The 27435-nt window shown below is 40.4% G+C and overlaps 1 protein-coding gene across 2 annotated transcripts in view; it reads right to left on the bottom strand.

Annotated features, from left to right (window-relative positions):
• The window catches only part of TRIP11 (thyroid hormone receptor interactor 11), a 37382-nt gene extending 10456 nt beyond the window's left edge, over positions 1–26926 (bottom strand). Inside the window, exons 1-15 of one of the 2 annotated variants that reach the window (XM_033141007.1) lie at positions 26511–26923; positions 23242–23318; positions 22978–23088; positions 21542–21820; positions 19997–20065; positions 19450–19615; positions 17561–17902; positions 16987–17027; positions 16051–16257; positions 12535–15588; positions 11840–11980; positions 11350–11543; positions 9440–9603; positions 8254–8357; positions 7490–7589 (exon numbers count right to left, since the gene is read on the bottom strand). In XM_033141007.1, coding sequence (XP_032996898.1) covers positions 7490–7589; positions 8254–8357; positions 9440–9603; positions 11350–11543; positions 11840–11980; positions 12535–15588; positions 16051–16257; positions 16987–17027; positions 17561–17902; positions 19450–19615; positions 19997–20065; positions 21542–21820; positions 22978–23088; positions 23242–23318; positions 26511–26655 — 5194 coding nt within the window. In that variant the 5' untranslated portion in view covers positions 26656–26923. Of the gene's footprint in view, positions 1–7489; positions 7590–8253; positions 8358–9439; positions 9604–11349; positions 11544–11839; positions 11981–12534; positions 15589–16050; positions 16258–16986; positions 17028–17560; positions 17903–19449; positions 19616–19996; positions 20066–21541; positions 21821–22977; positions 23089–23241; positions 23319–26510 lie in introns of both variants that reach the window. The other variant, XR_004426021.1, reaches the window with a different exon arrangement.
• Between the last annotated feature and the right edge of the window lie 509 nt (positions 26927–27435).

Here is a 27435-nt window from a genome sequence, read left to right as displayed (position 1 = left end):
CTGAATGACCTGGGACCACCTACTATCTTTCAGCCCAACCTACATCATAGGGATGCTGCAACGATAAAAGAAGGCGGGAGAACCATGCCCAGTACCTCAAGCTGTTTGGAAGTAAGGATGAATATAAATGAAACAAACAAAAAAAGATTTCTTGATAAATTATTGCTTTTATAAATGATATAATATTCAGTTTGATATTATACATCTACAATTGATTGCTAGGCCCAATCCCTGTCTTAGCTATGAAATGCAAGCACCTTTTCTCCACTACTGTCTAATTTTGCCATAGTACCTGTTTCTGAATATAATATGATGCAGGACAGAATAAGAGCTGACTTTCAGCATGGGCTTCTGTAGCCGAGATATTTACAATGTTCTCCTGTAATCTGTTAACCATTTATGGAAATTCAAAAACCTGCATCTGGTCTTTCTTATGTTTTTCCATTAATGTAATTTGTCCTGCCAAAACAATCCATTTAAAAAGCCTTCAGCAGCTTGGGCCAACAAATCTGTGTCTGGGAATGTATCTGGCCACTGTTCAACAGGACATTATATGTTTTCTTGTATAAATAAGATCTTTTGAATTCAGTCTCCTTTTTTTTATACTAGCATTCGTCATGTCTGATGGTTGGGGGAGAGAAGGAGAGCTCCAATCCCATCCCCAACCCAACTCAATACGTACCACCACCCTTAATTCATACTGTTAGTGTACATTAGAGCAGGGGTAGGCAGACTTTAGGCCTGTAAAATATCCCTTTTTAAAACAGAAACTCAAGGTCTAGCAGACAAAGCCAGGTACAAGAGACACACAGTTAGAACAGAGTGCCCCCAAGAACATTCTGAGCATAGTACCCAGACTGAACTGAGCTCATAGTCCTTCCTTTCACATAAAAGTCTGCTCCTGGTTATCCCAAGTTTTCTTCATTTCAGCATCATTATTTAAAGAGGAAAATGTGCCTGTTGTTCCCAACTGCTAAACAACTGAGTGTCAGAAATCCTTGCTAATCTATCAAATCACTCAGAGATCTACCAAGAGATCCTGATCTGCTTTGTTCTCCATCCTTCCTTCTGCAGACTTTCTCTTGTCTGTATGACTCTCCTTGTGGCACAATTCCCAAAATGTTGACTATCACTGCTAAGCTAGCTACCCAGGAAAAATTTCTTCAACCCTCCACCAACCCTCCCCCACCTTCATTCCATAAATGGTAAAAATGGTCTCAACCTGCAACTTCTTTTACCCTACTACATTGACAGCCATTAAGAAAAGAAAGAATGTGAGTGTGAAAAGTAAGAGATGCAGAATTCTTCTATCCCCAGCCCCTCTCATCCACCTGAAGCCACTGCTACAAGCATAGTCAAACCTAGTTCTAGCTCCTGTTCAACTCAAACTGACCAAGTGTGCTAAGAAGGATAGATGTGTCCAAAAAAATAATGCTCTTCCCTTCTGGCAGATGGCAGCTGCTGACAGGCAGATTAGGAAGAGAATTTCCCCTTCTCCTATTGCTGTGCTGTCTTCTTCCATCATCATTGAGGTAGTTTTGCCCCTGCCCAATGCAGTGCTTTACTTTTCTCCGGAAGGAACAAATTTACAGAGAACGAAACATTTACTTATCTGGTATAAGGTCATGGCATACGCTCAAGTACGCCATTGGGTAATATTAGATTCTGAAGCGAGAAGCAGGCTTTGCCTCCCTTTAGACTGAAGACCTTTTACTTTCTTACAAAACACAGTAGCACCACTGAGAATTCTCAGTGCTTATCTGCATAACCCTTCCCAGTGTTCTATTTCTCATTCACAGTAGGGTAATGCAGGGTGCTGACAAAAGAGTGAAAGATAGGGAATGCTGAGAACTAGTTATTACACGCATAGTTATTCAGCCTCGAAGGTTAATGGGTGACACTCTTCTTGTGGCTTTTGAATTCTAAAATTAAATTAACAGTAGTCTCCTCCTACTATAGGGGTACATACGGTAACAGCACCTGGATACTGGACTGATCAAAAGATTTGGTTCATTGCTCAGGTAAATAATCGTGTTGTAGAATCATAGAATCATAGAGTTGGAAGAGACCACAAGGGCCATCCAGTCCAACCCCCTGCCAAGCAGGAAACACCATCAAAACATTCCTGACAGATGGCTGTCAACCCTCCACTTAAAGACCTCCAAAGAAGGAGACTCCACCACACTCCTTGGCAGCAAATTCCACTGTCGAACAGCTCTTACTGTCAGGAAGTTCTTCCTAATGTTCTTGTAGTTTGAATCCATTGCCCCGTGTCTGCTTCTCTGGAGCAGCAGAAAACAACCTTTCTCCCTCCTCTATATGACATCCTTTTATATATTTGAACATGGCTATCATATCACCCCTTAACCTTCTCTTCTCCAGGCTAAACACACCCAGCTCCCTAAGCCGTTCCTCATAAGGCATCGTTTCCAGGCCTTTGACCATTTTGGTTGCCCTCCTCTGGACACGTTCCAGCTTGTCAGTATCCTTCTTGAACAGTGGTGCCCAGAACTGGACACAGTATTCCAGGTGAGGTCTGACCAGAGCGGAATACAGTGGTACTATTACTTCTCTTGATCTAGATGCTATACTCCTATTGATGCAGCCCAGAATTGGCTTTTTTAGCTGCTGCATCACACTGTTGACTCATGTCAAGTTTATGGTCTACCAAGACTCCTAGATCCTTGTACTGCTCTCAAGCCAGGTGTCACCCATCCTGTATTTGTGCCTGTGTATGTTTAAAACTTTTAAGTCTATCAGCACAAAAAAGTGTTTTGGCTTCCCCTGACTCTCCATAATTTAATGACCTGCTGGAAGAAGGACTTGGTGTATTTTAATTCAAATGATACTTTCAGTTCTTTCAAAAGCTACTCGATCTATTCCTTGCAGATCCCTGCGGTAAGATGGGAGTTATGTGTAGTACTGGGCAGCAACTTTTACCATGGGTGACTCTTTGGGTTCCTGTTGGAAGATGCCTGCAGGTATACAGCAAATGGATCATAGGAACTGTTTTGCCAGTACAGTGGTGCCCCGCTAGACGAATGCCTCGCTAGATGAAAAACTCGCTAGACGAACGGCATTCGTCTAGCGGAAGCTGCCCCGCAAGACGAAAAAGTCTATGGGGCTGCTTCGCAAGACGAAAAATTTTCGTCTTTTTTTTTTCCGTTTAGCGGAGCGCGGCTGTCATTGCCGCTTCGCTAGACGAAAAAACCACTAGACAAAAAAACTCGCAGAACGAATTATTTTCGTCTAGCGGGGCACCACTGTATTTGCCCCAGTTGCTGCAGGGCTAGGGCACTGGTAATCTTCATTCCTGCCCTTGTTAACAAATGGCATCATAATGGTATAAAATAAGCTGCCACCAACAAAGTTATTTCACTGAATATTTGACCAGCCAGCCAATTTAGTTTACTATCTGATTACAGCAAGAAGTTGTGTGTGCCAATTCCAACAGGGCATTTCAAAAGGTAAAAAGGGGGAATAAACATTTAGTACTTTGATATCTGGTTGCAGGATGCAGTGTGTGCTTTCTGTGACATTATCCTACTTCAGCTATAAAAATCCAGACTGAAGTCACACAGCTGGAATTTAGGGCAATGTTTATATAATCAAGGGGTAAATATAATAGTTTTCTTGCAATGTGGCTGCTGATTTGCCACGGTCAAATTTACACCCTCAACAGCCACTACTAGATGAGGAAGGTGAAGCCTTTTAGTCTGTTACAAAAAACAAAAACTTTCAAACATAAGATGAATCCTCTAAGAGCTTTTCTATCTTTTGAGATTCCTTTCCTAACTGGGAAGCATGATTTTAAAAAGTATTTTAAAATTACAGTTACATTTCTCCCCCTGCCCCCTCCCCAAACAAAGAGCAAAGAAAACAACCAGACAATGTGGCAGAGAGAAGACTGGTGTGACCTGGAGGATATTCCCTCATGAAGACATTCGAAATTCAGCATCTCAACCATCTAAACACTAATTAAAAATATAAAATTTGGAGCATCTGTAATGGTCATCAGCCCTCAGCCATCAGGAATAAGGTAGGCTAAAAACTGAAACAAAGATCAATTGCTTAACACTCTCACCCAGCTTAATAGATACTGCAGCAGCATTTTTGCACAGCCTTGCTCACAGGACTGATGTGATTTGCATGGGGACTACCTTGCGTGAATCAATCTCCAGAAATGTGCACAAGTACTACTACCCTTAGGTCGTGCCTTGTTGCTCAGAGACATTCAAAAGAGCCAGGCCACAGGGACCTGACAGAACTCCAAGGACTATTTTTGCAAATCCAATGGTTAATTGAGCATCACATTAAAATAAAAAAGTAACTCCCCATAACATGAAAGCAGCAAAGGCCAGAAGGGAGACACAATTATAGATTTGCATGATGAAGGATCCATAGGGTTTGGCAGTATGTTTGGATTGGCTGATGATAATAATTCTCCAGCACCTATTATGAGAAGGGTCTATTAAGGCACAACTAAGTTATAAATAATTTTCCCACAAAAAGAGCCTTAATTATGTTTTGCTAAAATAGAAGTCCCTATTAATACCATTGGGCTGTCCTATCAAGAAACCATTAATCTTAAACTGGCTTATATTTCATTTCAAATTCTGTCACAAGGCAAAAACGATTACTGCTTTCTTTTTTTTAAAAAAAGAAAGAAAAAAGGTTTCTCTTGGCAAATCCTTCTACTGTCTGGCCAAGTTGCGTGTTAAAGAAAATACATTACAAAAGCATTAAATCAAAACTCTGGAGTGTTTACCCGCCCGCCCCCCCAAAGGAAGCTTACAATGTAAGCAAACCCAACATGAGATTCTGTAGATTGGATTTATGTGTACAAGGCACAGCAGGGAAGGAGGGCACCTTAATTTTACAATTTACATTATTGTTGGCACGTAAGTGAATTTGTAAGCAAATCAGAGGATCTAATTGTTTTTGGAAAAGCGGATTCGTGAACACTCTCCGGGGAAAAACAGCATTTAACTTCAATGTGGCTCCACACTACTTAGTAACATAGCTCACACATACATATGTATAGCTTATATGCCAAAATGGTTTCTACACTAGGCTTTAAGATGCTGAAAACATTTTTGTGCGTATTAGCTCAGTAATCTTTGGAACTCTGTAAGGTAGGCCATTTATTATAAGCCCCATATATCTCCTATTTCGATTCTGCTCATAGTTCATTCAAAAAAAGGCCCATGATATTCCACTGCTGCTTAGCTGTGGAGGGGGGCTACAGCCAAGACAAATATGACATCTCTGGAATATAGTCCACTGTTGTTATCAAGGACTGCACATGTTCAAGTGAATATAGCTAAGGAAATATGTAATAATTTATTATTTATACCCCGCCCATCCAGGGAAACTGGAAAAACAAGAGCCAAACCAGAGACCGCAAATCAGGTGAAGTCATGGCAGGTCTTCAGTCTCTCCCCTCTGTTCACACACACAACACAGCATGTGAATACCCCAAGGCAGCAGTTCACCATCCCTTCTCTACAATTACATATTGCTCCAGTATGCTCATTCTGACAATGGCACTTTTTTCTCTCTGGGAACGTTGGTCCCATTGGGGAACCTTCCACCTTCCAGGCAGGTATTAATTGAACCACTTGCAATTTAGTTAAATGACTGATTTAAAAGTGGGAACTTTGAATTCTCTTATCATGAGGAATATAGGATAATATAGATCCAAAGCCTTGTGTGATTGGAAAGGCACTTCTTTTGTGCAGTGTTCTCCATGCTGCCTATCATTCCAACTCCTGGGGTCTCAATCCCATGTCATTTCAGAGGCACCCTTGGCCTGCAAAAGCAGACTTCCAGGGGGCACAGTAGGCTACAGTGGAAGAGGACTCAGAAAGCCTGTTGCATGACTGAAACTCCACTGGTGTTTTCCTAGATTGAATCACCAAACTAGCTAAAAGTTCAACCTTGCAATATCGTTGAAATTCTGGCAAACTTTTCTGTTGAGTAGTTCAGAGTAAGATTTATGTTCGGGTGCACACAAAAATGGCTACATATGTATATGTATATAGTTACAGGTAGGTAGCCGTGTTGGTCTGCTGTAGTCGAAACAAAATAAAAAAATTCCTTCCAGTAGCACCTTAGAGACCAACTAATTTTGTTATTGGTACGAGCTTTCGTGTGCATGCACACTTCTTCAGATACCAGTATCTGAAGAAGTGTGCACGCACACGAAAGCTCATACCAATAACAAGTTGGTCTCTAAGGTGCTACAGTCATACCTTGGGCTGCGAATGTGATCCGTGCGGGAGGCACGTTCGCAACCCGCACTGCCACGTCTGCGCATGCGCGTGACACGATTCGGTGCTTCTGCACATGACATCATTTTGTGCTTCTGTGCCTGCGTCAAAACCCAGAAGTAACCCATTCCGGCACTTCCAGGTTTGACGCAATTTGCAACCTGAAAACGCGCAACCTGCAGCGTTCATAACCCGAGGTATGACTGTACTGGAAATAATTTTATTATTTTGTATATGTATATGTAGAGCTGCATTTGGAACTCCGACTGCTGGGTAAACCTACTCAATCTGGTTTCTGTTGTCCCCCAGCCCCCCCCCCCATCTAGTACAGTGGACTCTCAGTTGCGAATGTGATCAGTGCAGGAGGCGCGTTCGCAACCCGCAGTGCCGCATCTGCGCACACATGGGTCGCGATTTGGCGCTTGTGCACATGCGCGAGTGCGATTTAGTGCCTCTGCGCATGTGCCGAAACCCGGAAGTAACCCGTTCTGGTACTTCTGGGTTCGGCGCAGAGCGCAACTCGAAAATGCGTAACCCGCAGCGTTCACGGGTATGACTGTACACCACCAAAAATTGATCTACTTTTGCTTAGCTTATATTTGTTCCTTCTTCCACTTGCCCAGGAACCTGTGTGTTTTACCTTATGACGGAGAGAGACCCGGTAAGCAGCTGGCTTTAGTATCTCCAGAGATGCAGAATAAAAACTGGTGAGGAGGGGGTGAAGCCATATGTCTGCATTTGGCAAAAGTCTAAGGGCTGCATCCAATGCCGCACCAGTGGGGTTCCACTGGTACAACAAGATTGACATTTCCTTTCCTCCCACCCCAAATCTGCTCCAGAGGGTCCCCTAACCCTCTAGAATTGGTTTTGAGGGTGCATGGGAGGTTGAAGGGGACAAAAGATGAAGAAGCTCCATTGCATGCACCACAGTCCACTGCACTGGTGGAGCTGCAGTGTTGATGGAATGTGAGAGAAGGAAGCAGACATTCAAATGATGCTCTGCTAGGTGTTATGCAGGCTTCAGTTTCCACCAAGGCCTCCTGTTTACCATCTAGCCTGATGAAGAATTTTGGAGGTCTTGAAAGCTTTCACACTGTTTTGTGACATTTTTGTTGGCCTAGTAAAAGGCACTGCCCCCAAAATGAATTTTATAATTTTTCTTATAAGCCAACAAAGACACCTTCCGGTTTTGGTGCATTGTTACCAAGTTCTGTTACCTTGTTTTTTAAGGTCCTCAATTTGATCCTCTTTAAGATCCAGCTGCTCTGCTAGCCTTGATGCAGATTCTAATGCTGTGTTTGCTTCCTCCAGGTTTTCCTGTAAGATGAAGAAGATCATCATAGCAACCATATACTGCAATAACTATGCTATCAATACAGCACAACAATTTAAAATCAGGCTAGCCAAATGGATTAAACATATACATGCCAGTATAACTTAAGTCAAACTTTTAAAAGTTTCCTTTAAGCATTATATTCCTTGAGCGATACCACCAAAAAGGGTGAATTCTTACCGTATGTGATTAAGAGAGCTGAACGTAATTTCTGGCATCTTATTAAGGACTCTGGGTCTTGTATTCTACACCTGCTGGGACGGCCTTAAATAGATCACTTCACCTCACTGCATGGGCAGGGCTGACCCTTGATTTATATAAAACTGTGACTGCAGTTTGATTTACTGCAGGTCTACCACCTATTTTCAAACTCTCAAGGCATACACCTTTCCAAAAAAATCATGTTTCTCACCTATAGGAAGAATTTTGGTCTTGGCTTGCAGAAAAGATTTAACGGCATGATCAGGCAGATTCTATTCCTCTCTCAAATCCTTTCCCCCAATATTTCCTCATACCTTTCTATAGCAATAATCTAGTATCTTATTTCTGCTGCCTTCCACCCTTTGCCACCTGTCCGCTGCTGCGGTGGTTGTTTGCCATGCCAGTTAAAAGAAATGAGGCTGCATTATAGAACCATTTCAACATTACCTGCAATGAAACTACTTTATCTTCTAGTTGCTCTACTTTTTTCTTCCATTCTGCAGTCTGCCTTTGGTGTTTCTGTAGCTCGGCTGAATACATAGCTTTCTCTTCTAAAAATAAAATATGTACACATTTACACACACACACACACACACACACACACACACACTTTAAAAAATAGAGGCCTAATTATGAAGAGCAGATACCTGGGACAATAGCTCAGTTTTATCACCAAAATACTATTAAGTATATCTATATATATAAATGTAAAAGGTGGATGTTTGTGACCGATCACCTTTCTTCGTAACCACTTGACCGATTCCGTTGAAATTTGGACACAACATTCCATGGCCATACGGGAGTGTTTGTGCGTACTTACATTGTACAGATAGCACACCTTTCACCGGTAAAAACGTGATTTTATGCAAAACAATATAGCACCCTCCAGTGGACGTCAAAACCGCAGACATCATCTCATTTCAGCACCACACCCCACCCCACCCGCCCCCACCCACTACTTCACCACCACCCTCCCCCTACCAACCACTGTAGTCGACGCCCCCACCACCTCCAGCCTGCACCACCTCCTCCAGAGCCAGGCCAGGTGTAAAAGCCGACTCCGTTGACTATTGGCATTTGCAATCACCATCAACAAATCTCAGGGCCAATCTTTAAAATTCTGCGGTTTGGATCTAGAGACAGATTGTTTCTCACATGGACAATTGTATGTTGCATGTTCTAGAGTTGGTAAACCAGAAAACCTACACAGTGGTGCCCCGCTAGACGAAAAACTCGCTAGACGAAGGCATTCGTCTAGCAGAAGGCAGCCCCGCAAGACGAAAAAGTCTATGGGGCTGCCTCGCAAGACGAAAAATTTTCGTCTTTTTTTTTCATCTAGCGAAAGCGCAGCTTGCATTGCCGCTTCGCTAGACGAAAAACCCGCTAGACGAAAATTTTCGCAGGACGAATTATTTTCGTCTAGTGGGGCACCACTGTATATCTTCACAAACAATGGAGTAACAAAAAATATAGTCTACCCTCAAGTATTATGATATTCTACAACTTCAAAACGTCACCTTCTCTTTCCTTGCTTTTCAATTTCACACACTAACCCACAGTAACGCGTGGCCGGGTACAGCTAGTTTTTTTTTTTAATAAGCTAGTATGAATGCACTCTTATATTTTAACTTACCCTGCTGAAACTGCTCTAGCACCATCTGCAGGTTGGCCAGGGACACAGCATACTGTTTCACTTGGTCTTGGGAAATTGTTAGTTGCAGAACAGTTTCATCTCTCTGCCTGGTAACAAAGTTCAACTGTTCTTGCAAGGATTCCACCTGCATGCTAGCCTGGTGGCTTGAAGTGAAATATGTAAAATCAACCAGGTTATTTTAAAAACACACACCAAAAAACCTTAACTTCTGCTGCCCCTGGATCTTTCAGGGGTCTGGATATTTGGCAGCTGTCACCTTGGCTTCAAAATATAAACATGAAATCAGTTCCTGCAGATATTCTTTACAGGAAGAAGAATTTACACTTTTCTTCTTTCTTTCAAAAAAGGTTTTAAAAAGTTAATCAAATTTTGTTGTTGGACTGTTGTAAGAAAAACAAACTACTCTCTACTGGAAGCAATTCTAGTTATATATAGGTATTTCATTCTCTTCAGACTTAATATAACCCAGGGGGAAAGAGGGATTAAAGTGACATCACTCAACAGAAATGCCAGTTTTTATAGTCAGATATTAAATAAATTATGAGATACTAAGCTGAACTCTAAAGAAGCAAGTATATTGTCAATTAGATTTTTTTTTCTTGGATTGTTTTGATTGTAAACTTTATGGAAAATACAAATAAAGGTGTAAACAAATTAAAGGGCCAGGGAGAAAGCAAGTGCTTCCCCACTTGTATGTTTCTGCCATTTGAATGAGGACGTTGAGAAGTCTGTAACAGCCCAGCTGCATCAAACCAAGAGGGACATTAAAGGCTAGCATCCTGCCTCTTTCAATGGCCAGCTGAGAACTTCCAGGACAAGAAAAAGGGTATGTAGGCAATGTTCCTCTCTTCCTATTGCTCCTCAACAACCAGCAGTCAGATGCGATTCACCTCTTAAGATGGAGGTTTCATATAGTTCCTTTTCAAATCATCTAGCCAGTGACCATTGGCAAGTATTCCATAAATGAGGTCTGTTGCTTTCTTTGATCCATCCCGATCCATCAGCCAATCAATTTCATTGTCAGGCTGCAAGTTCTAGTGTTATGAAGGAAAATCCCCTTTTGCCCTCTATTTTCTCGACACCATTTTATAAAACCTCTTTCATGTTTTCTGTCTAACCTGAAAGCCTCCAGCACTTATAGCTTTCTTGTGCTTTACCGCATGTATAGATCCCACCCTAAAGAATAAAAAATGTCTCTCTACCATGTAAGGTATGAATTATCCTATTATTGATGCACCATCTAGTTCAGGGGTTGTCAACCTGGTCCCTACCGCCCACTAGTGGGCATTTCAGAATTCTAGGTGGGCAGTAGGGGGTGCTAGGGCACAAGCTGAATCTTCCTTCCATCTGGTGGGCGGTAAGGAAATTTTACCATCAAGAAAGATGCATTAGTGGGCGGTAGGTATAAAAAGCTTGACTATCCCTGATCTAGTTGAAAATTTCAGGACTTTCACCCAACCCTGGTTCAAATTCCCTTGCAAACCATTTCTTTCCCCCTCTCTTTTTCAGGCATTACCCTAATTATAACTTATTCTGGGCAGGTTAAACAACTGAAACCACCAGCATTCCCTTTTGCCTTTAGAGAAAGAGGAATAGCAGGCAGGCAGAAAGGAGGGAATAATATGAATGATAAAAGTGTACGAGTGAGCCCTATGTTGCAGTTAAAAGTCTGAGCATGATGGCTGTAGTATACTGACACTTCAATTACTTTCTGAAAGAGACCAAAGGAAGAGACACAATTGCCAGCAGGACTTCTGGACAAAACCATACGAGGGTGTTTTCACATCATCGCCCATCTCAATAGGATGTCTGGACAAAACATTTCAACAAAACTAGCTGCTGACTAGGATTCTGGGTACCGATAAGGCTAAAGGAAGCAAAGTTATTACCTGGCATTCTCCACTGCAGTTGATGAAAACTGCAGCTTTTCTTCCAAAACCTGGACTTTCTTTTTAAGCTTAGATTCCCGATCCTCAGCTGCTAAAGCTTCCCGTGTGGAAGTGTCTTCCCTTTCTAAAAGGTGATTGCGCAATCTCTCCAATTCTTGATTCAGACGCTGCTCCTTATCACGTAAATGCTGTATCTGTGTAATTGAGGACACAATGCTTCAGCTTTTCCTATTCACCCTCAGCTACCCACTCTTTCACTCACTCAATTTTCATCCTTCGATGGTGCCACATGTTTCTACAGAGACTTTCCCTGGTGCCCAGAGTCCCCTGCCACCCCACCCCCAATTAAACCTGCAAGGAGCATTATATTGCAACCTACAGAGCAGGCTGCTGTGTGTACTTGGATTAGGGGTGGGTGTGACACCCCTGAGAGTTTGTTCAGTTTGCAAATATGCCCACAAGCCCCCAAAGGCCGGCAACTCTTGCATACCTCATTCTGTAGGGCACTAGTCTCCATTTGTTTCTGCTTGAGTGCTAACATGACTTTATCTCTCTCTTGCTGAAAAGCAACAGCCTTCTCCTGCATTGATTTTGCTTCATTTAACAGCTGGTTCAGCTCTCCTGCTTTCCCCTTCCAAAAATAAAAATAAAGAGAGGTTATTGCATTTTAAAGCTCTATCTTATTTTAAAGTTAAAGGTGCAGCACTGTGCTAGAGGACTTGAAAGGATATAAATGTGGATGTACAGTGATAAAATTGAGAATTAAACTAAGGCTGGCAACCCCATGAACACTTATCTATGCATAAGTGCCTACTGAACACTGTTGACTTACATCTGAGTACACTTGCATAAGATTGCATTGCAAATCAGATGTTCACTAGAACTTGCATCTTCCTCATTTACAAATTTTACATTCTAAAATATATGGACATTTAAAAACTGATACTGGTCTTTTCCTCATGAGACCTGAACATGTTCCTTAGTTTTCAGCCTCTGCAAAAGTACAGTATAGACATTTCTCAAGCAAGAAGGTCTAGAAACCTATTGACATCCTTCCTGGAATTCTGCTTATGCAATTGGGACCCTGCACTAGATAATGAAAATAAGCATTACATGACTTAATAGCAATCACCTTTCTCCCTTTGACCTTGAACAAAATAAGCAAAAATTCAACTCATCACGTACCTGTTCTTTCTCTTTCAATAGTTTTTCAAACGTAAAAGCCTTCTCCTTCATGGAACTAGACTCAAATTCCTTCTCCTTCAACATCATTGAGAACTGCAAGTTAGTCTCCTGTAGCGCTCTGAACTCGGTTTCTTTCTCCTTGCATTTTGCCACTATTCTATCATTTTCTTCTTTCAATTTACGGATGTCCATTTCTAAAATCAGAGTTCTCTCCTTTAGGTTAGTTATACCTTGCTTCAGCAGTTCATTTTCATTCTCTTTATTGCTAAAGTTTTCACTGAGAGAAAGCAACTGATCACTTTTTGATTTTATTAGCAGGTCTTTTTCCCTAAGTGACTTCTGCAGGACATCACACTTCTCCTTCAAGTGCTTTATCTCAAATTCAGACCCCTCTTGACCCTTTCTTTCCATCTCCGATGATGCAGCCATAGAATCAGACAGCCTCTGATTATTTTCCTGCAGAATTCGGATAGTTGAATCTTTTTCTTCCAGTGCTTTACTCATGCGCTCCAGTTCCTCATTTAGTGGTTTGGAGTCACTAGTAAACATCTGAGAGGCAGCACTGCTGGAAGTCTCTGATGACTGTGAAGCAGTGGTAGACTTTACTGGCAGAGGAGGTGTTACCATATCAAGTTTCCCCAGAATAAAATCCTTGGTGTTGTTCAGCTCTCCTATGCTATGCTGAACTTGTGCTAATTCTTGGCTAAATGTTTTCAGCTTTCTCTCATTTTGTTCATAGCCTTGAATCAAGCCATTATACTCTATCTGCAACTGAGAATTGTTCTCACTATCCATGGAGATCTGTGTTTGAAGCCTTTGCAGTTCCTCTTGGAGATGAGCAGACTCATGCTGCATATTTTGGACAGTGGTCATTACTTGTTTCTTCCACTCTTCCATTTTCTTCACTTGCTGTTTCAAATTATCACGTTCCTGTAAAAGCTCCTCGAACTGATTGCTGTTAATCCCTCCTAACTCATTGCCTCCATCCATGCTGGATGTCTGGAGAACGGTCAATAAAGTTTGGCATTTTTGACTTAAAGCATCAATCTCAATATCTTTCTCTCGAATGATCCGGGACAAGTTCTTAATAGTTTCTCGGGACATATCTTGGCTGCTGCTTTCAAATTCATTGGCTAGTTTTTGATTTTCTTCCTGAAGCTTTTTCAGAGCTGCTTCCTTAGCTGATACAATGTCCATCATCTTGTGATATTCTGTTCTTAACTGACTGTTTTCCCTAGTCTTTTCACTAAGAACTGCCAGCACTTGCTCCCTTTCCATGGCATAGGCCTGTAATTGCTGCTGAAGGTAAATAATATCCTGCCCATAAGATGGAGATGAAACCCTTGCATGGAGAGCTTGTATCTCTAAGTTTTTCTCTTGGATGATTTGTGTGAGCTTGCCAACTTCATCTTTAGATAGCTGATCAATTTGTCTACTTAGCAAGACATTCTTTTCATTCAGAAGTTTGATCTCCATTTCTCTCTCCTTGATGCCTTTCACCAGCCTTTCAATTTCAGCTTTAGACAAGTCATGCTTCTCATTTCCATTTTCACCATTAAGTGTCTGGACTTTGGTTTCTTGAAAGAGATCAGGAGGATCTGGCTGAATGACTGTTCTCTGATTATGCAACTGGTTTTTAATTTGTTCTATTGTCCGCTGCAAGCTTTTGATTTCCTCATCCTTTTCCAAGCACACCTGTTTGTGTGTGATGCTCATTTGTTCACACTGAAATTTAGACTCCTCAATCTCCTTTTTATACTCCTGCAGGGAATGTTGAAGTTGGGCCATTTTCTGATTCTGATCCTCAACCGTTCTTTTGTTAAATTTTACCTCATCTTCAAGATTATTTTTATGCACAGTTAATTGTGTTACTTCTGCTTCAAGTTCAGTGATAATATCTAGGGTTTTGGGCTCAGCCAAAGAGGACGACCTACTCTGCTGGTCTTTCACTCGTTCAATTTCTTCTTTCAAATGATTGTTCTCTTCTTTCATGGTTGAAAGGCTTTTCTCCTTTTCTTCTAAACTTTGTTTTAAAATGTCAAATCTTTTGGAGTCCTTAATATAATCTTCATGCTGCTGCTCTAGTTCAGAAGCCCTCATTTTAAATTTTTCAACAAATACTTCTTTCTCTTTTATGAGCTCTGTCAGTTGTTTTTGCCCGGCTAAGCTAGTTGTTAACATCTCTTTGGTTTCCTCATGGTCAGCTTCCATCTGTTCAATGCTCCTCTTGAGTTCTGCTATCTCAAAGTCTTTCTCTTGGTTGAGTTTAACTAAGTGTTCGTGTTCAAACTGTAACATCGTGGTATCCATGTTACGTGCATTGGACAGCTCCTCAATGGTTTGCTCATAGTTATGAGCCTGTTCCAACAATTGGCTTTCAGTTTGGCTTAGTTCATTTTCTAGCCGCCTTTTTTCTAGTTTCAAAGCTTCCACCGTGGTATCTTTTTCAAAAGCGATCTTACTCTTCTCACTACTAGCTTCCTGTAACTGCTGTTTCAGTTCTTCACAAGCCATCTGAAGCTTTTCCTTTTCCATCTGAAGCTTTGAAATGCGTTTCTCCAAGTCTGTATTTATTAGTTTATTTTCTGAAATTTGCTCATTCAGCTTTGAAATTTCTGCTTCCCTTTCTTTGGCTGACTGAATGTGAAAACCACTGTTAGATTCTTGACTTCCACTGTTAGATTCTGGACTTATCTTGCTTAACTTATTTTGGAGTACAGAAATTTCTTCTTCTCTTTGTGTTAGATTTTTCTTTAATTCTAATATTTCCTGCTTATTTTTGGAGCTACAGTGCTGGGATGTTTTTAGCTGTTCTTTTAGCTCTTTTATTTTGTTTTCCAGGTGTTGTTTAGTCATGTGCAAATCATTAAGTGCAAATGTACACTGATCCAATTTCTCTCTCTGGCCTTCTAGCTCCTTGCTCATTTCCAGCTTTTCAGCTTCTAGCTTCAATATTTTTCTTTTTTCAGACTCTGTGTCCATTTTTAGCTGGTTGACAGTATGAGCGGTTTCTGCATTCTGCTTGGCTAGCTGCTCTTTTAATATAATCATATGCTAAAATAAAAACACAAACAAATGTTTAAAAAGTAGAGAAAGCCCATACATGGTAAATAAACAGACCTGTAAAGCACTCTGAAGGGTGGAAAAATCACCACCATTTCATCATTAGTTTTTTCAAAATACTAGAGAAATTATGTTATTGAATTAAGCATTAATGCCAACACCAGTTAGGGTTGTATTCAACTAACTTTTACTTAAGAGTAGAAATGAATGAACCTGTTAGTCATGACCATTAATATTAATGGGCCTACTCTGATCATGTTAACAGGAAATGTTAACACTTTGAATATATTCCATCCAACATTCTCTGAAAACCTGCATTATTTCTCTGCACAACAAAGCAAATTCACTGACGAGTAATACTGATAAAAGTGACCCAGCCAATAGTTTTAGATTTCAGTACAGATAATAAATATCCTTACCCACCCAACCCCTTTAGTTTATTCAATATATTACCTGGGTAGCTTCTTGGTTCTGCTTGTCCAATTCTTCTAGTTCTGCTATTAATGTTTCTTTTTCAGCAATGCTTTCATTAAATTCATGTTCTTTTCTTTCCAAGTCTTGTCTTAACTGATTTAACTCTAAGTTCTGTCCTTGAGTCGATACATATGCATCACTTTCACACGTTGGTTGTAAGCTTTCCAGTTTTGTTTGAAGCCCTTCCTTAATTTAGACAGAAAAAAGACCCTACATTTAAAATCAATTTGAGAATATTCATGAGTATCCATCAGTTGCTTTTTTTTTTTGCTTTTTTAAGAGGCTTTGAAATTATTAATGGAAGTCACAAAATTCACTTTAATGACTGAAAGTACTGAATTAGCTAAATGGGAAGACAACGCTATTCATTTATGTTATTCCTGTCCTGTTTGTAACAGAAGTTTAGGAAACAACCCCATGCCTGGGCACAAATTTCATACTGCATACACCACTTTTATTACATAAAAAGATTTAAGTGTATTTGCAATTCATACACAGCTTTAGAAAATAAACATATTTCTGAATTTATGGAATTGCGAAAATTACAACATTCTGGAAGCATGAGATGCCCTTTTTTTAAGGGGATGCAAATGTTAAATTAGGGAAGGCATGAACATAAATGCTTACTAACCTGCCTTGTCCAGTCAATTTATTGTTTGGTAAGGTCTGAAGATACTGTGCTACTATGCTCTCTCCATCAGTGTACCATTGAGGACATAGTATACTACTATGCGCTCACAGAGATGGGAGAAACTACAGCAATCTCCTGGTATTCACATAAATTTGGGTTCACATTTATCTATTTCTCAGTGGCATTAAAACAGAAGAGCAACACAGGCCATGTGTGGCTGTTGGAGCACTTTCATATTATGCAAGGTTATTTGTAAAAGCATGAGAATTTAGTAATCTGTTTACCTGATCTGATTTTTTTAGTCTTGTTATTACATTTTCCGCATCTGTAAAAACAATAAAAAATAACAGCTACTATTTTTAGAGGAAAGTATTCAAGAATACAAAGGTAACACCTAAGGTTATAATCGCAAAGATACAATTTTGGAATTTTTAAAACAAAAAAGCTAGCATTAAAAATAATTGTGTAATTACTGTTTATTTATTTTCTATCACTCATCATTTCTGTGACAGCCACTCAGAAATAAGCTAGAAACCAAGGCAGCCAAGTGAATTTCAGTATAACAACATACACATCTCTAATATGTGTATTTTTAGAGGCATTCATTTTCATACACTTAGGCCAGGAACCAGACTCCTCAGCTTTCCTTTCCAGGAAGCAGCCTTATTCCTGAAGGTCAAGGGGAATTTTGGAGTAGTGTTCCATGAGAGGACACTACTGGAAGAGAAAATGGCCAAATCCCACCCCCATCCTCACATGCAGAAGTGCTTTCTTCATATGTCTCTATGAAGTGCATTTCAAGATTGTTCTAAAACTATATGTACGTGATAAATTAGATACATTACAGTGGCTTCATACCAAGAAGTGCTTGCTGTAGTCGGAGCACTTCTGCTTGCAGCGATTCTGCTGCAGACTTAGAGACTTCCACCTGTGTTTTTAAATCAGTTTGTTCTTCAAGAAGAGATGCCTGGAATTTATGGGAATCAGATTTGAGTCTTTCATATTCCTGCATTAGTTGACTTTTCTCCATTTTCACCAAATCAAGTTCTTTCAAGAAAGTATTTTTCTCTTCTGCTGCTGCTGACAGCTGTTGACTTAAACTTTTTACTTTATCCTGCAAGTCCTTCAGCTGTGATGCTGTCGATTCAGCTACAATGTTCTGTGGGTCACATTCAGAAGAAGTGTCAGCAGCTGCACCAACTATAAAGTAGAAAAAAATGCAATTGTAACATTTCCCCATAGCAGTCACAAGATCTAAGTGCCAAAGAAATGTAATAATGGGTTGGGTCCAGAGTCAAAACATGCATAATGGGGCTGACAAAAGTCAACTTGTCTGCCTTTCCTTCCCACACCACCAGGCACCGGAAAATGCTTCATCAAGCTTTGGAAGGGCCATGCAGAAAGAGGTAAGCTGTGGTCTAGGGGGCTCGGGGAAACCCAATAATCCACTGACCATTAGGGGAACAATTTCAGCGGGCTGCTGTGGAGAGAAAGGGCAAGGAAGACTCCTTCCATGAGCCCCATTGCATATATTTAACTCTGGATCCAACACAATAATTTTGGAATAGCAGGTATTTTCAACCTCTGAAAAATCAGTTTTTTCTCCAGCAGATAGTTTGTCAAAAATAAATTATAAAAATCAAAGGTTTAATTAACACTGTTTGGCATTCATAGCTCAATTACAAGTGAGCAGTTATTCTGGTTCCTAAAAGATCTATTTCTCACAAGTGCAGAATTAATATTATGTGGCACCTATAGTAGTACCAGCACTAAATACTGTATGGAAGCAGTCAAGTCAGTCCCAAGCTGTTGGCTTTATGTATGAATAGTAAGAATTGGTGGTGACGCTGACAGGCAAAGCATAAAACAATGACAAGGTTCTTATTAAATCACTTTAGAAAAGACTGAGAAGCTTCTGCTTCACCAACATGTTAGATCATGTCCCTAAAGATGGCTGAAACAGGAATTGCCAGGATCTACTTCCAACCCTTTCGGAACCTGCTAGGTAGAAAGTGTGTGTTCAAAGATGAACCACACTGTGTCTGTGAACCTAATCATTATGTGAATTCTGTGGCTGCTGAATGTACAGACTTGGATGTAGGTTACTTTAAAAATGACTTTTTCCTAGTACAGATGCTAAAAAGTGTGTGTGTGTGTGTGTGTAAAAAAATGGTACTTAGCTAATACAGATGCTGAACTTATTGCATCCTGTCATGCATATATTACTGTATTGTTGGAATCTAGGTTCTAAGACAGTAATCCTAGGCATGCTGTTGGAGGAGTAAACCACACTAAACTTTGTGGGACTTACTTCCAAGTAAACATGCACAGAATCGGGCTGCACATTTTTATTTTATCTTACATTCTCTATGGCCAGCATCACACCCAGTTGTATCCAGAGTTAAATGTCACATTGAATAAAAAAGGAGTGTGTGAGAACAAAACACGTTTTCCACCTCTCGGCAAAACTGATCACAGACTTGGTTATGTATCTAGACAGAAAAGTCAGTGTAGGATACCTAGGAAACCATCATTATAATTTCTTCTGAACTTTTGATTGGTTCTTATCTTACAACCAATTTAAATGCACCAAGGCCAAAAGCTGTGCAAACTCTCATACAGAGTGCAACCATAAAGGATATACTACTTGAATGCCATACATATTTGGTTCTCACAAGAGGTAGAATCAATAACAATAGGTTATCAACAATTCATTTTAAAACTCCCATCAAACCAGTAAACAAGACCTTTCTGTAATTGATCCTCAAGTTCTTCTATTCGTTCCTCATATTCACCAAGTTCTTCTCGATGACGTCGGCTTATTTCTGCTAATTTATGACGATGTGCATCCTGTAATACTGAAAGCTCATGTTGATGCTCATCTATTTCTTGACTCAAGTTCTGTTTTAGCTCCTAAAATGTGCATTTTAAAGAAAGTTATATCATCTCTTGAAGATACAGGATGCAGATTATGTCTTGTATTTTTTATGTGAGCAATAGTTGATGCAAGACTTCTGAAGACTTGGGCATGGTACACATTTTATATCTATATCTATATACACAATATAACAACACAGTTTACTTGTAAGAAACAACACATCTTGTTTTAATTCACTCAGATAATTTTTCCACCACAAACCTATCAGTATTTATAGTCATCCTCACCTTTAATCATAGTTTGTCCATAGTTAAGGATGTGAATATCTTGTTTTATGTGAATATTTACAAACTGAAAGAGGATTAACAGAAAATGTAAAGCAAGAGGAGAACTAATTTATTAAAATATAGTCTTACCTTGATAATATTTTGCAGCTTGCCAATTTCATTCTGATCTGTATTATTTGCTCCTTCTGGTTTGGAAAACTAAATCACAGGGAGAGAAAACTTTTAGTTTTGAAAATGTTGAAAGATGTTCAACTACAATGTATGGGATCCGCAGCAGATTTTGGGAGAATGTGGGAGGCTGCAGATGGAGAATGGAAGAAGGGGAAATCCCATTTGTGCAAGCCCACCCTGTGGAATGCCCTCAAGATGTCAAGGAAATAAACAACTATCTGACTTTTAGAAGTCATCGGAAGGCAGCCCTGTTTAGGGAAGTTTTTATTGTTTTATTGTATTTTTTATATTTTGTTGGAAGCCGCATAGAGTGGCTGGGGAAACCCAGCCAGATGGACGGGGTATAAATATATTATTATTATTATTGTTGTTATTATTATTATTATTATCACCACCACCACCACCATCAGAAATCCCACCAGGCACATAGGGGGCTCCATGGGGTAGGGGAGAGAAGGGAAGTGTCATTTGTACAAAAGGAAGTCCATTGTGCAAGAAGAATGTTACCAACGGATACCACCCACTAAATGTTTGAAAAATTGCATGTAGTAGAAGCAACACAGAAATCAGTCATAACTTTATTAGATTTTAAAAATTTAGAGTTGCCTTTAAGTTAGCCGTCCATTGATTTAAATGGGTCTAATGCTGGATGGCCATCTGTCACGGATGCTTTAGTTGAGATTCCTGCATTGGGGTCCCTTCCAACTCTACCATTCTATGATTATCAGAGTATGACTGAGCTGAATTAAACCCAAGCATAAGATTAAGAAATAGGATAATTCTATAATTCAATGTAATCCAGAGAACAGAACGCCAGAAGAATCTACATTCAAATCATAGCTTAGTCTATTATTTATCAGCTTAAATGTTAACATCTCTCAGCGAATAATATACCACATATTTCTAAGAGAGAGATTAGAAAAAAGCATTGATATTCAAAAGCAATACATAGTAAAACAGCATTATACTTTTGAGAAAATATAGATATTCACATTTATGTTTCTTTTAAAAAATGTCTCCAATAAATACATATAACTAATCTGCTTTGGATCCCTTTTGTCAAAAGAACAAAGCTGCATACGTAAGATTCAAAGTTGACATACATCTCTATCCACTTTGACATGTCACAAACATCAAACCACAACACCTGAGAGCTTGAATGAAGCAAGCATGTGCTTTTCAGAACTTTACAACCCAAGCATTCAAGGCTAAATGTAGTTACACCACAATCTTGCAGAGCTTTGCACTCCATGGTCTGTAAGAGAATGTTGGACACTGTCACCATGCTTACGCCATTCATGTATTTATGTATATTATAAAGGATTACCCAGATTTAGAAATAAGGAAGTCAACAATATTTCATTTAATTGAAAAGCCCAGAATAGTTATCTAATTCCTGGCAAATCTTCCACCCCAGGAGAGACTGTAGCATGGGTTTTATTACCAGTTAACTCAAAAAGTGTTATAAATTCAGAACACTTGTAACACAGGAAAGTGATCCACCTGTGCAATTTGTTTCCAATGGTCCACTTCTGATTCGAGCCTAGAAACTTCATTTGATAGTCTGTTTATTTCTTGTTGGGACCAGATTACATCTCCGAAGTCCATGTCATCTCCTTGAAAACCCGAAGAACTATGTCTAACCATAGGGACAAAGGAAGCTGATGGAGTGGTTGATGGAGAGGCAGCAGCTCCTAACTGTGCTGACTGAGCAGCTGACTGCACCTTCCGCAGTTGCTCCTGTAGTGTATTCTGCCTGGCTTTGAGATGACTGATCTCCACCTAAATAGACAGGACACAGTTACATGTAAGATTCAGTATGAAGGAACAAATAATCTCAGAATTTACCTATCACCTGATAAAAGTATTGCCATCTGAGCAGACGACTTCAGAGATTGTACATGTAATAAAGCAGGAAATAACTTTATCATGTAACTCAGTGGTTACAAGTGGTATCAAATTGGTCATACAAAGTATTTCTTGACCAGAGGCTCTATACTGTGGCTTTCAAGTAATCAATTTTGGAATTTTCTACTTGATATACTACAGTTATTGCACAAGCACATTTTTCACACAGATCCTGTTCAGATGCTTCTCTGGACAGCAATCTTGTATCTGTGGGGGAGGAACAGAAGGCTTCATCCCCATCCATCATGCTCATAATACAATGCATCCATGTGGATGGCTGTAGAATGAAGGGCAATTATTCCGCCTTAAAAGAGAGAATGGGTGCTTACATATATATCTGCTATCATGGGAACAGCATTCTTGATTAAGATAAGGGTCTGTACTACGCTACCGTCTCCTGGAGAAGGAAGACCACTCTGGGATTAGGGCAAACATAAAATGACATTCATAACGTATTTCTGTGTTTTAGTGCTTCATTGAAATTCCACCAACCACACTGAAACAATTCAAGAAGTATATGAAAAGCTGAATCAACAATTATCCCTATTTGTTTAGTGACAAAAATTCGACTGGTTCAGCAAATTGTGGGTAGCCAGTGCAGCTTAACTCAGACAAAAAGCCATTGATATTACAGTCATACCTTGGGTTACAATAGCTGCAGGTTGCGTTTTTTCATGTTGCGAACGCGGCAAACCTGGAAGCGTTCTGTGCGGTTTGGGCATGCACAGAAGCGTTCTGCGTTCACGCATGCGCAGAAGTGCAAATTCGCGCTTTTGCGCATGCGCAGTATCACCACTCAGGTTACGGACTTTTCGGGGTGCGAACAGCACCCTGGAACAGATCAGGTCCGTAACCCGAGGTACCAATGTATGTTTCAAAAAAAGAAACAGTAGTGCGCACATACACTACACACAAAATCCTTGAATCAACTGTCACCAACCCTTAGGGTGAAAACTTACAAATCTAATCAATCAATCAATCAATCAATGTACACACCCATGCTGAACAACAATTTCTGTGTCACTTTATACCTCTTTCTGCTGTAGCTGATTCCGGTATTCTATGGACTGTTGCTTTATTTGAAGCTCTGCTGCTTCATGCTTTTCTTCCAGATCATTATAAGCCTTTTTCAGCCTCTCATTCTAGAGAGGAAAACAAGTAAACTGAGTCATCAAATAAAATAATCCTAAATCCGATTTAAACAACATTCTACTGTACTGAAAATATGCCAAGAAGTCCAGGTTTAAGAACAGGTGTTATTTTTTTCAGTGTGCTTTTACAGATTAATTTTTTACCTCTGATCTCAATGTTCCATGAAAATTTTCTACATCCCGCAGACTGGAGCTGGATACAGGAAAGTCTGCTGCAGAACCTGAATGGAGAAGGGAATACAAATGAAATCAATTCTCACAACAGTATATGTATGTGGTTAGGTTTAGTTATATTAAAAAGTGTCAACTGAAGGTAATTATTTAAAAGGATTTCTTAGAATGAACTATTACTACTTCAGTACTGTATTAGTCCCTGAGAGTCAATTAAAAATAATAACACAACATTTTAGAATTCATGTGTGTTGGATTTAAAATGGAAACAAACATATAATGGACTGACCATATTTTGGATATTTAACCACTTTTTCCAAAAAAACAAAACACACACACACACACACACACACACACACAAACACACGAAGGTTTCTTACCTACATAAATCTCAGAGATTATGTGTAAACCATATTCTCCTCGGAATATGAAATTCTGATCCTTAGAAAATATTTTGCTTCTCTTATAATATAGTGACTGTTTGTGTATAGTAAAACATAATGCAAGTAGAGATAGTGCTGGAATATTTTATTGGTGCATTTAGTAAATATGTTATCAACCTTTAAACTTCTATGTCACTTGCAGGTAAAAAGGACATTGATACAGATGCTTGAAAACTTGATATTCAATACAGTCACTACATGTTTTAAATTCAAATGTATCTTCCAGAAACTGCCTAAATATATTATGTTCTAAAAGTTCTAGGCAACTGAAATACTTTGCTTTTTTCACAACACCCTGTTGGAATAATGGATAATCTCTGGAATCCCACTATTATTTGATACTTGAAGGAACAAGTCACAGTATATAGACCTTTAACACGATGGCTGAACTTTGCCTTCTGAGTGTACACAGTGAAAAATGTCTTGTGACATCATCTTTCTTTTGCATTTGAGTGTATATGCATTTCTAACAACAGAAAAATAAACATAAACATAACGATGTTATTAGACCAAAATTATTAGATGTGTTATTAGACCAAAATTATTTTTGCTGTCCTCCTTTCCCATATGCCACCTGCTCTCCAAAGCTCTTGACAATTTAAATTGCTTACTTATGGATAACATCTCATGAAAAAGTTGCTAACATTTTCTAAAACATACTATTCTAAATGAAACAAAGCCAACTGGAGATTAAATCAACCAACAAAGAAAACTACACTCAAGTTGCATGTTACTAACCAACACAATATTATAAATTGGTACAAACCTTTTATGGAAAGCATGTTTGTATTACATGTTTGTAATTCATAATATACGGTACCTTCCTATGAAGTTTATATTAGTGGTGTGCTTTCTAAGATTGCCCAGGTATAGCAATATATATACAAAATGAACAATTGAAAACCAACTGCTAAAGGGGACAAAGCTCTGCCAGAAATACAGAATATTTTTTTGCCAGTGACACATACATTATCCTCACTTGAGCCACAAATTCCACCTGTCATTAAAAATGGAATTTGCCTTAGGCAGTTGTTAAGTGTGAACTCAAAACAGTGGTAAATTTTAATCGTGGTTTAGGACTGAAAGCCTTCCAGATGATCCACTGTTTCCCCACTACTCCCACAACCCATGCTGGCTGGGATGATGGAAATGCCTGGAAGGTTACAGATTCCCCATCCCTGATCTACAGGTAGCCCATTTTACACTTGATGGTTTTAGAAAAGAAACTACCCCAATTTAGATCTTTAAAGCCCATTACACCAGCAAACATCACAATATCCAAGGCATTTCTTATTGTTTTCTGCCAGGTGTCCCACACTGTTCCCTCCTTTATGATCTCCATGGTTGACTGCTGTTTTGTGATGTTCTTCATGAATGGTCCTCATTGCATTTTTGACCAATACTGTGCTTCCCATCACAATAATGCTATTTCCCCCAACCCCCAATATCTAACCTATTTGGTGAAAGTTCATGTTTCTGTGTACGTGCCAAAACAGTGCAACATCCTACCAAAAGAACTTTGCCAGGTCCTACTCCTGTGTGCTTTTTGGTGAGCAGTCAAGACTTTTCAATATACTGTTTTATGAAAATTGATTCTTCTGCTACTTTTTGTGCACAGTGTGATTTTTTTATTTAGAAAAGGCACTTTTAACAGTTTGCTTGTTTTGTATTGGTTATTGTTTCAATTTGTTTACATTGTTTGTGGCCTTGCGTATTTTTGGATGCGATGGGCAAGATACTTTATTTCAACATTTGTAGCTCCAACTCAAAACAATCCTCCACGCCCTTTCATAAACTCTCAATCTGACTCTGCTACCTTGCCTCCACATGAAAAAAGCCCTGATGAATCAGACCAAAGGCCCATCTAGTCTAGCATAATGTTCTCACACAGGCCAACTAGATGCCCGTGGGAAATCCGAAAGTGGGAACTGAGCATGGCAGCACTCTTACCCAACTATGAATCCCAGGAACTGTCATCTAACCTTAACTCTGTCATTTTTTTAAAAAACTTTACTTATTTTTTTTGACAAATAGTAATAAATAAAATAAAAACAAAGATGTGCACACCACCCCCGAGACCATTCCACTGTAACTACCCAACCTCCCAAAATTTCAACACCACTCGCATTGGTCTGACCCCTTTCCATTTTAACAGTACAAAACCTACAAACACCTTCCAAATCTCCTCGAAATCATTTCTCCTGCATATTCCCTGTCTTACCTTAATAGCACATGTCAATTTACCATTAATAGCTATATCCCACACTTCTGTATACCATTCTTCCACTTTACATTCACCTTGCCCCTTCCTAGCTACAATAACTTGGGCAGTTGTCAAACAAATTCGTGAGCAAGTCCTTCCTGGCCTGCGAACCTTCCACCCCATAGTAAATCGATTGACAATACTCCCTCTGGACTTTCGGTCAGCTTTAACCCAATGATTTTTCCTTAAACACACTTTGCAAAAAAATAAATAAAAATAAAGTACGTATACCCTTAACTCTGTCATTCTGTCGTGGATGCTTTGAGATTCCTGCATTCCAGTGGGTCGCACCAGATGACACTTGGGGGGGGGGCTTCCAACTCTACGATTCTAGGATTTTAACTCCACCCTTCTCTATCCCAAGAACACATATGGCATTTTATAGACAACTCCCAGCATCAGAGCTACTCCCCTCAGGTATTCAGGACACTTTTGATTTCCCCCCGCCCGTGTCTTCCCTTTGTCTTCTCTATGCTGAGGACCCCTGAGTGTTGCTACCTTCCCCTCCCTCCCACCCACCCACCCACTTTCCTTACCTCCCACCTCCTCCGCGCCGCCTTCCAGCAGCATATCCTTGGTGAAGCTGGAGATCTGACCGGTCAGGGTGGACAGGCTGCCTCCCACCTGGCCCACCAGGGACTGCCCAAGTCCCGCTCCCAGGCCGCCCAGCCACGACGCCATCACCGCTGCCGCTCAGCTGTCGAAGGGGAAAAACAAGGCGCTGCCGCCGCCGGTTCCCCTCAGCGCCGCTTCCCCACGCCCGCCTCGGGGAGCAGCCCAGAGAAGGGAAGCCAGCTGCTGGGCCTCCCTCGGAGCTACGGGGTCGCCATAAAGCACCTCGCGCTTCCCCTCCAGCCCGGGCTCCTTTCTTCAGTCAGCCGTGGGGCCTCCAGGTTGCGCTGCCACCTCGACGGGCGCCATGACACCTCCCAGCTACACCATAGAGCGGCAGCCGCTAGCGCGCCCCTCCGGACGCCCAGGGACGTGGCCCGGAGAGCAAGGCCAGCCGGGATACGGGAGGATAAAGCGGCGGCGCCCTCAAGCCGCGAGTGAGAGAAGCGCAGGCAGTCCGGATTCCGCCGAGTTCCAGTCGGTTCGGAGGGTGGCAAGGCAAGGGCGGGAGGCGGCGTAACCGATCCGGGGCACGTTTACTCCGAAATGTGTACTGATTCACAGTCAAATGAAGTTTACTTCACTCCAACATTCTATGCCCTTATTCAGACAATGTTCATGCAAGATTTCTTTCCCAGTCGTGGGCTCAGCACATCCAACCAGGACCATCAGCTGTGTCATCTCAAAAGAGGTAAAGGACCCCTGGACGGATAAGTCCAGTGAAAAACGACTTTCCGGGTGGTTCATGTAGCTAGCATGACTTGACTAAACCACTTCTGCCGCAATAGAACACCGTGACGGAAGTCAGAGCGCACAGAAAGCTGTTTTCGTTCCCACCGCAGTGGTAAC

This window comes from Lacerta agilis, chromosome 1 (genome assembly GCF_009819535.1).
Source record: "Lacerta agilis isolate rLacAgi1 chromosome 1, rLacAgi1.pri, whole genome shotgun sequence".
Lineage (NCBI taxonomy): Eukaryota > Metazoa > Chordata > Lepidosauria > Squamata > Lacertidae > Lacerta > Lacerta agilis.
This window is presented reverse-complemented; position numbering and strand designations above follow the sequence as displayed.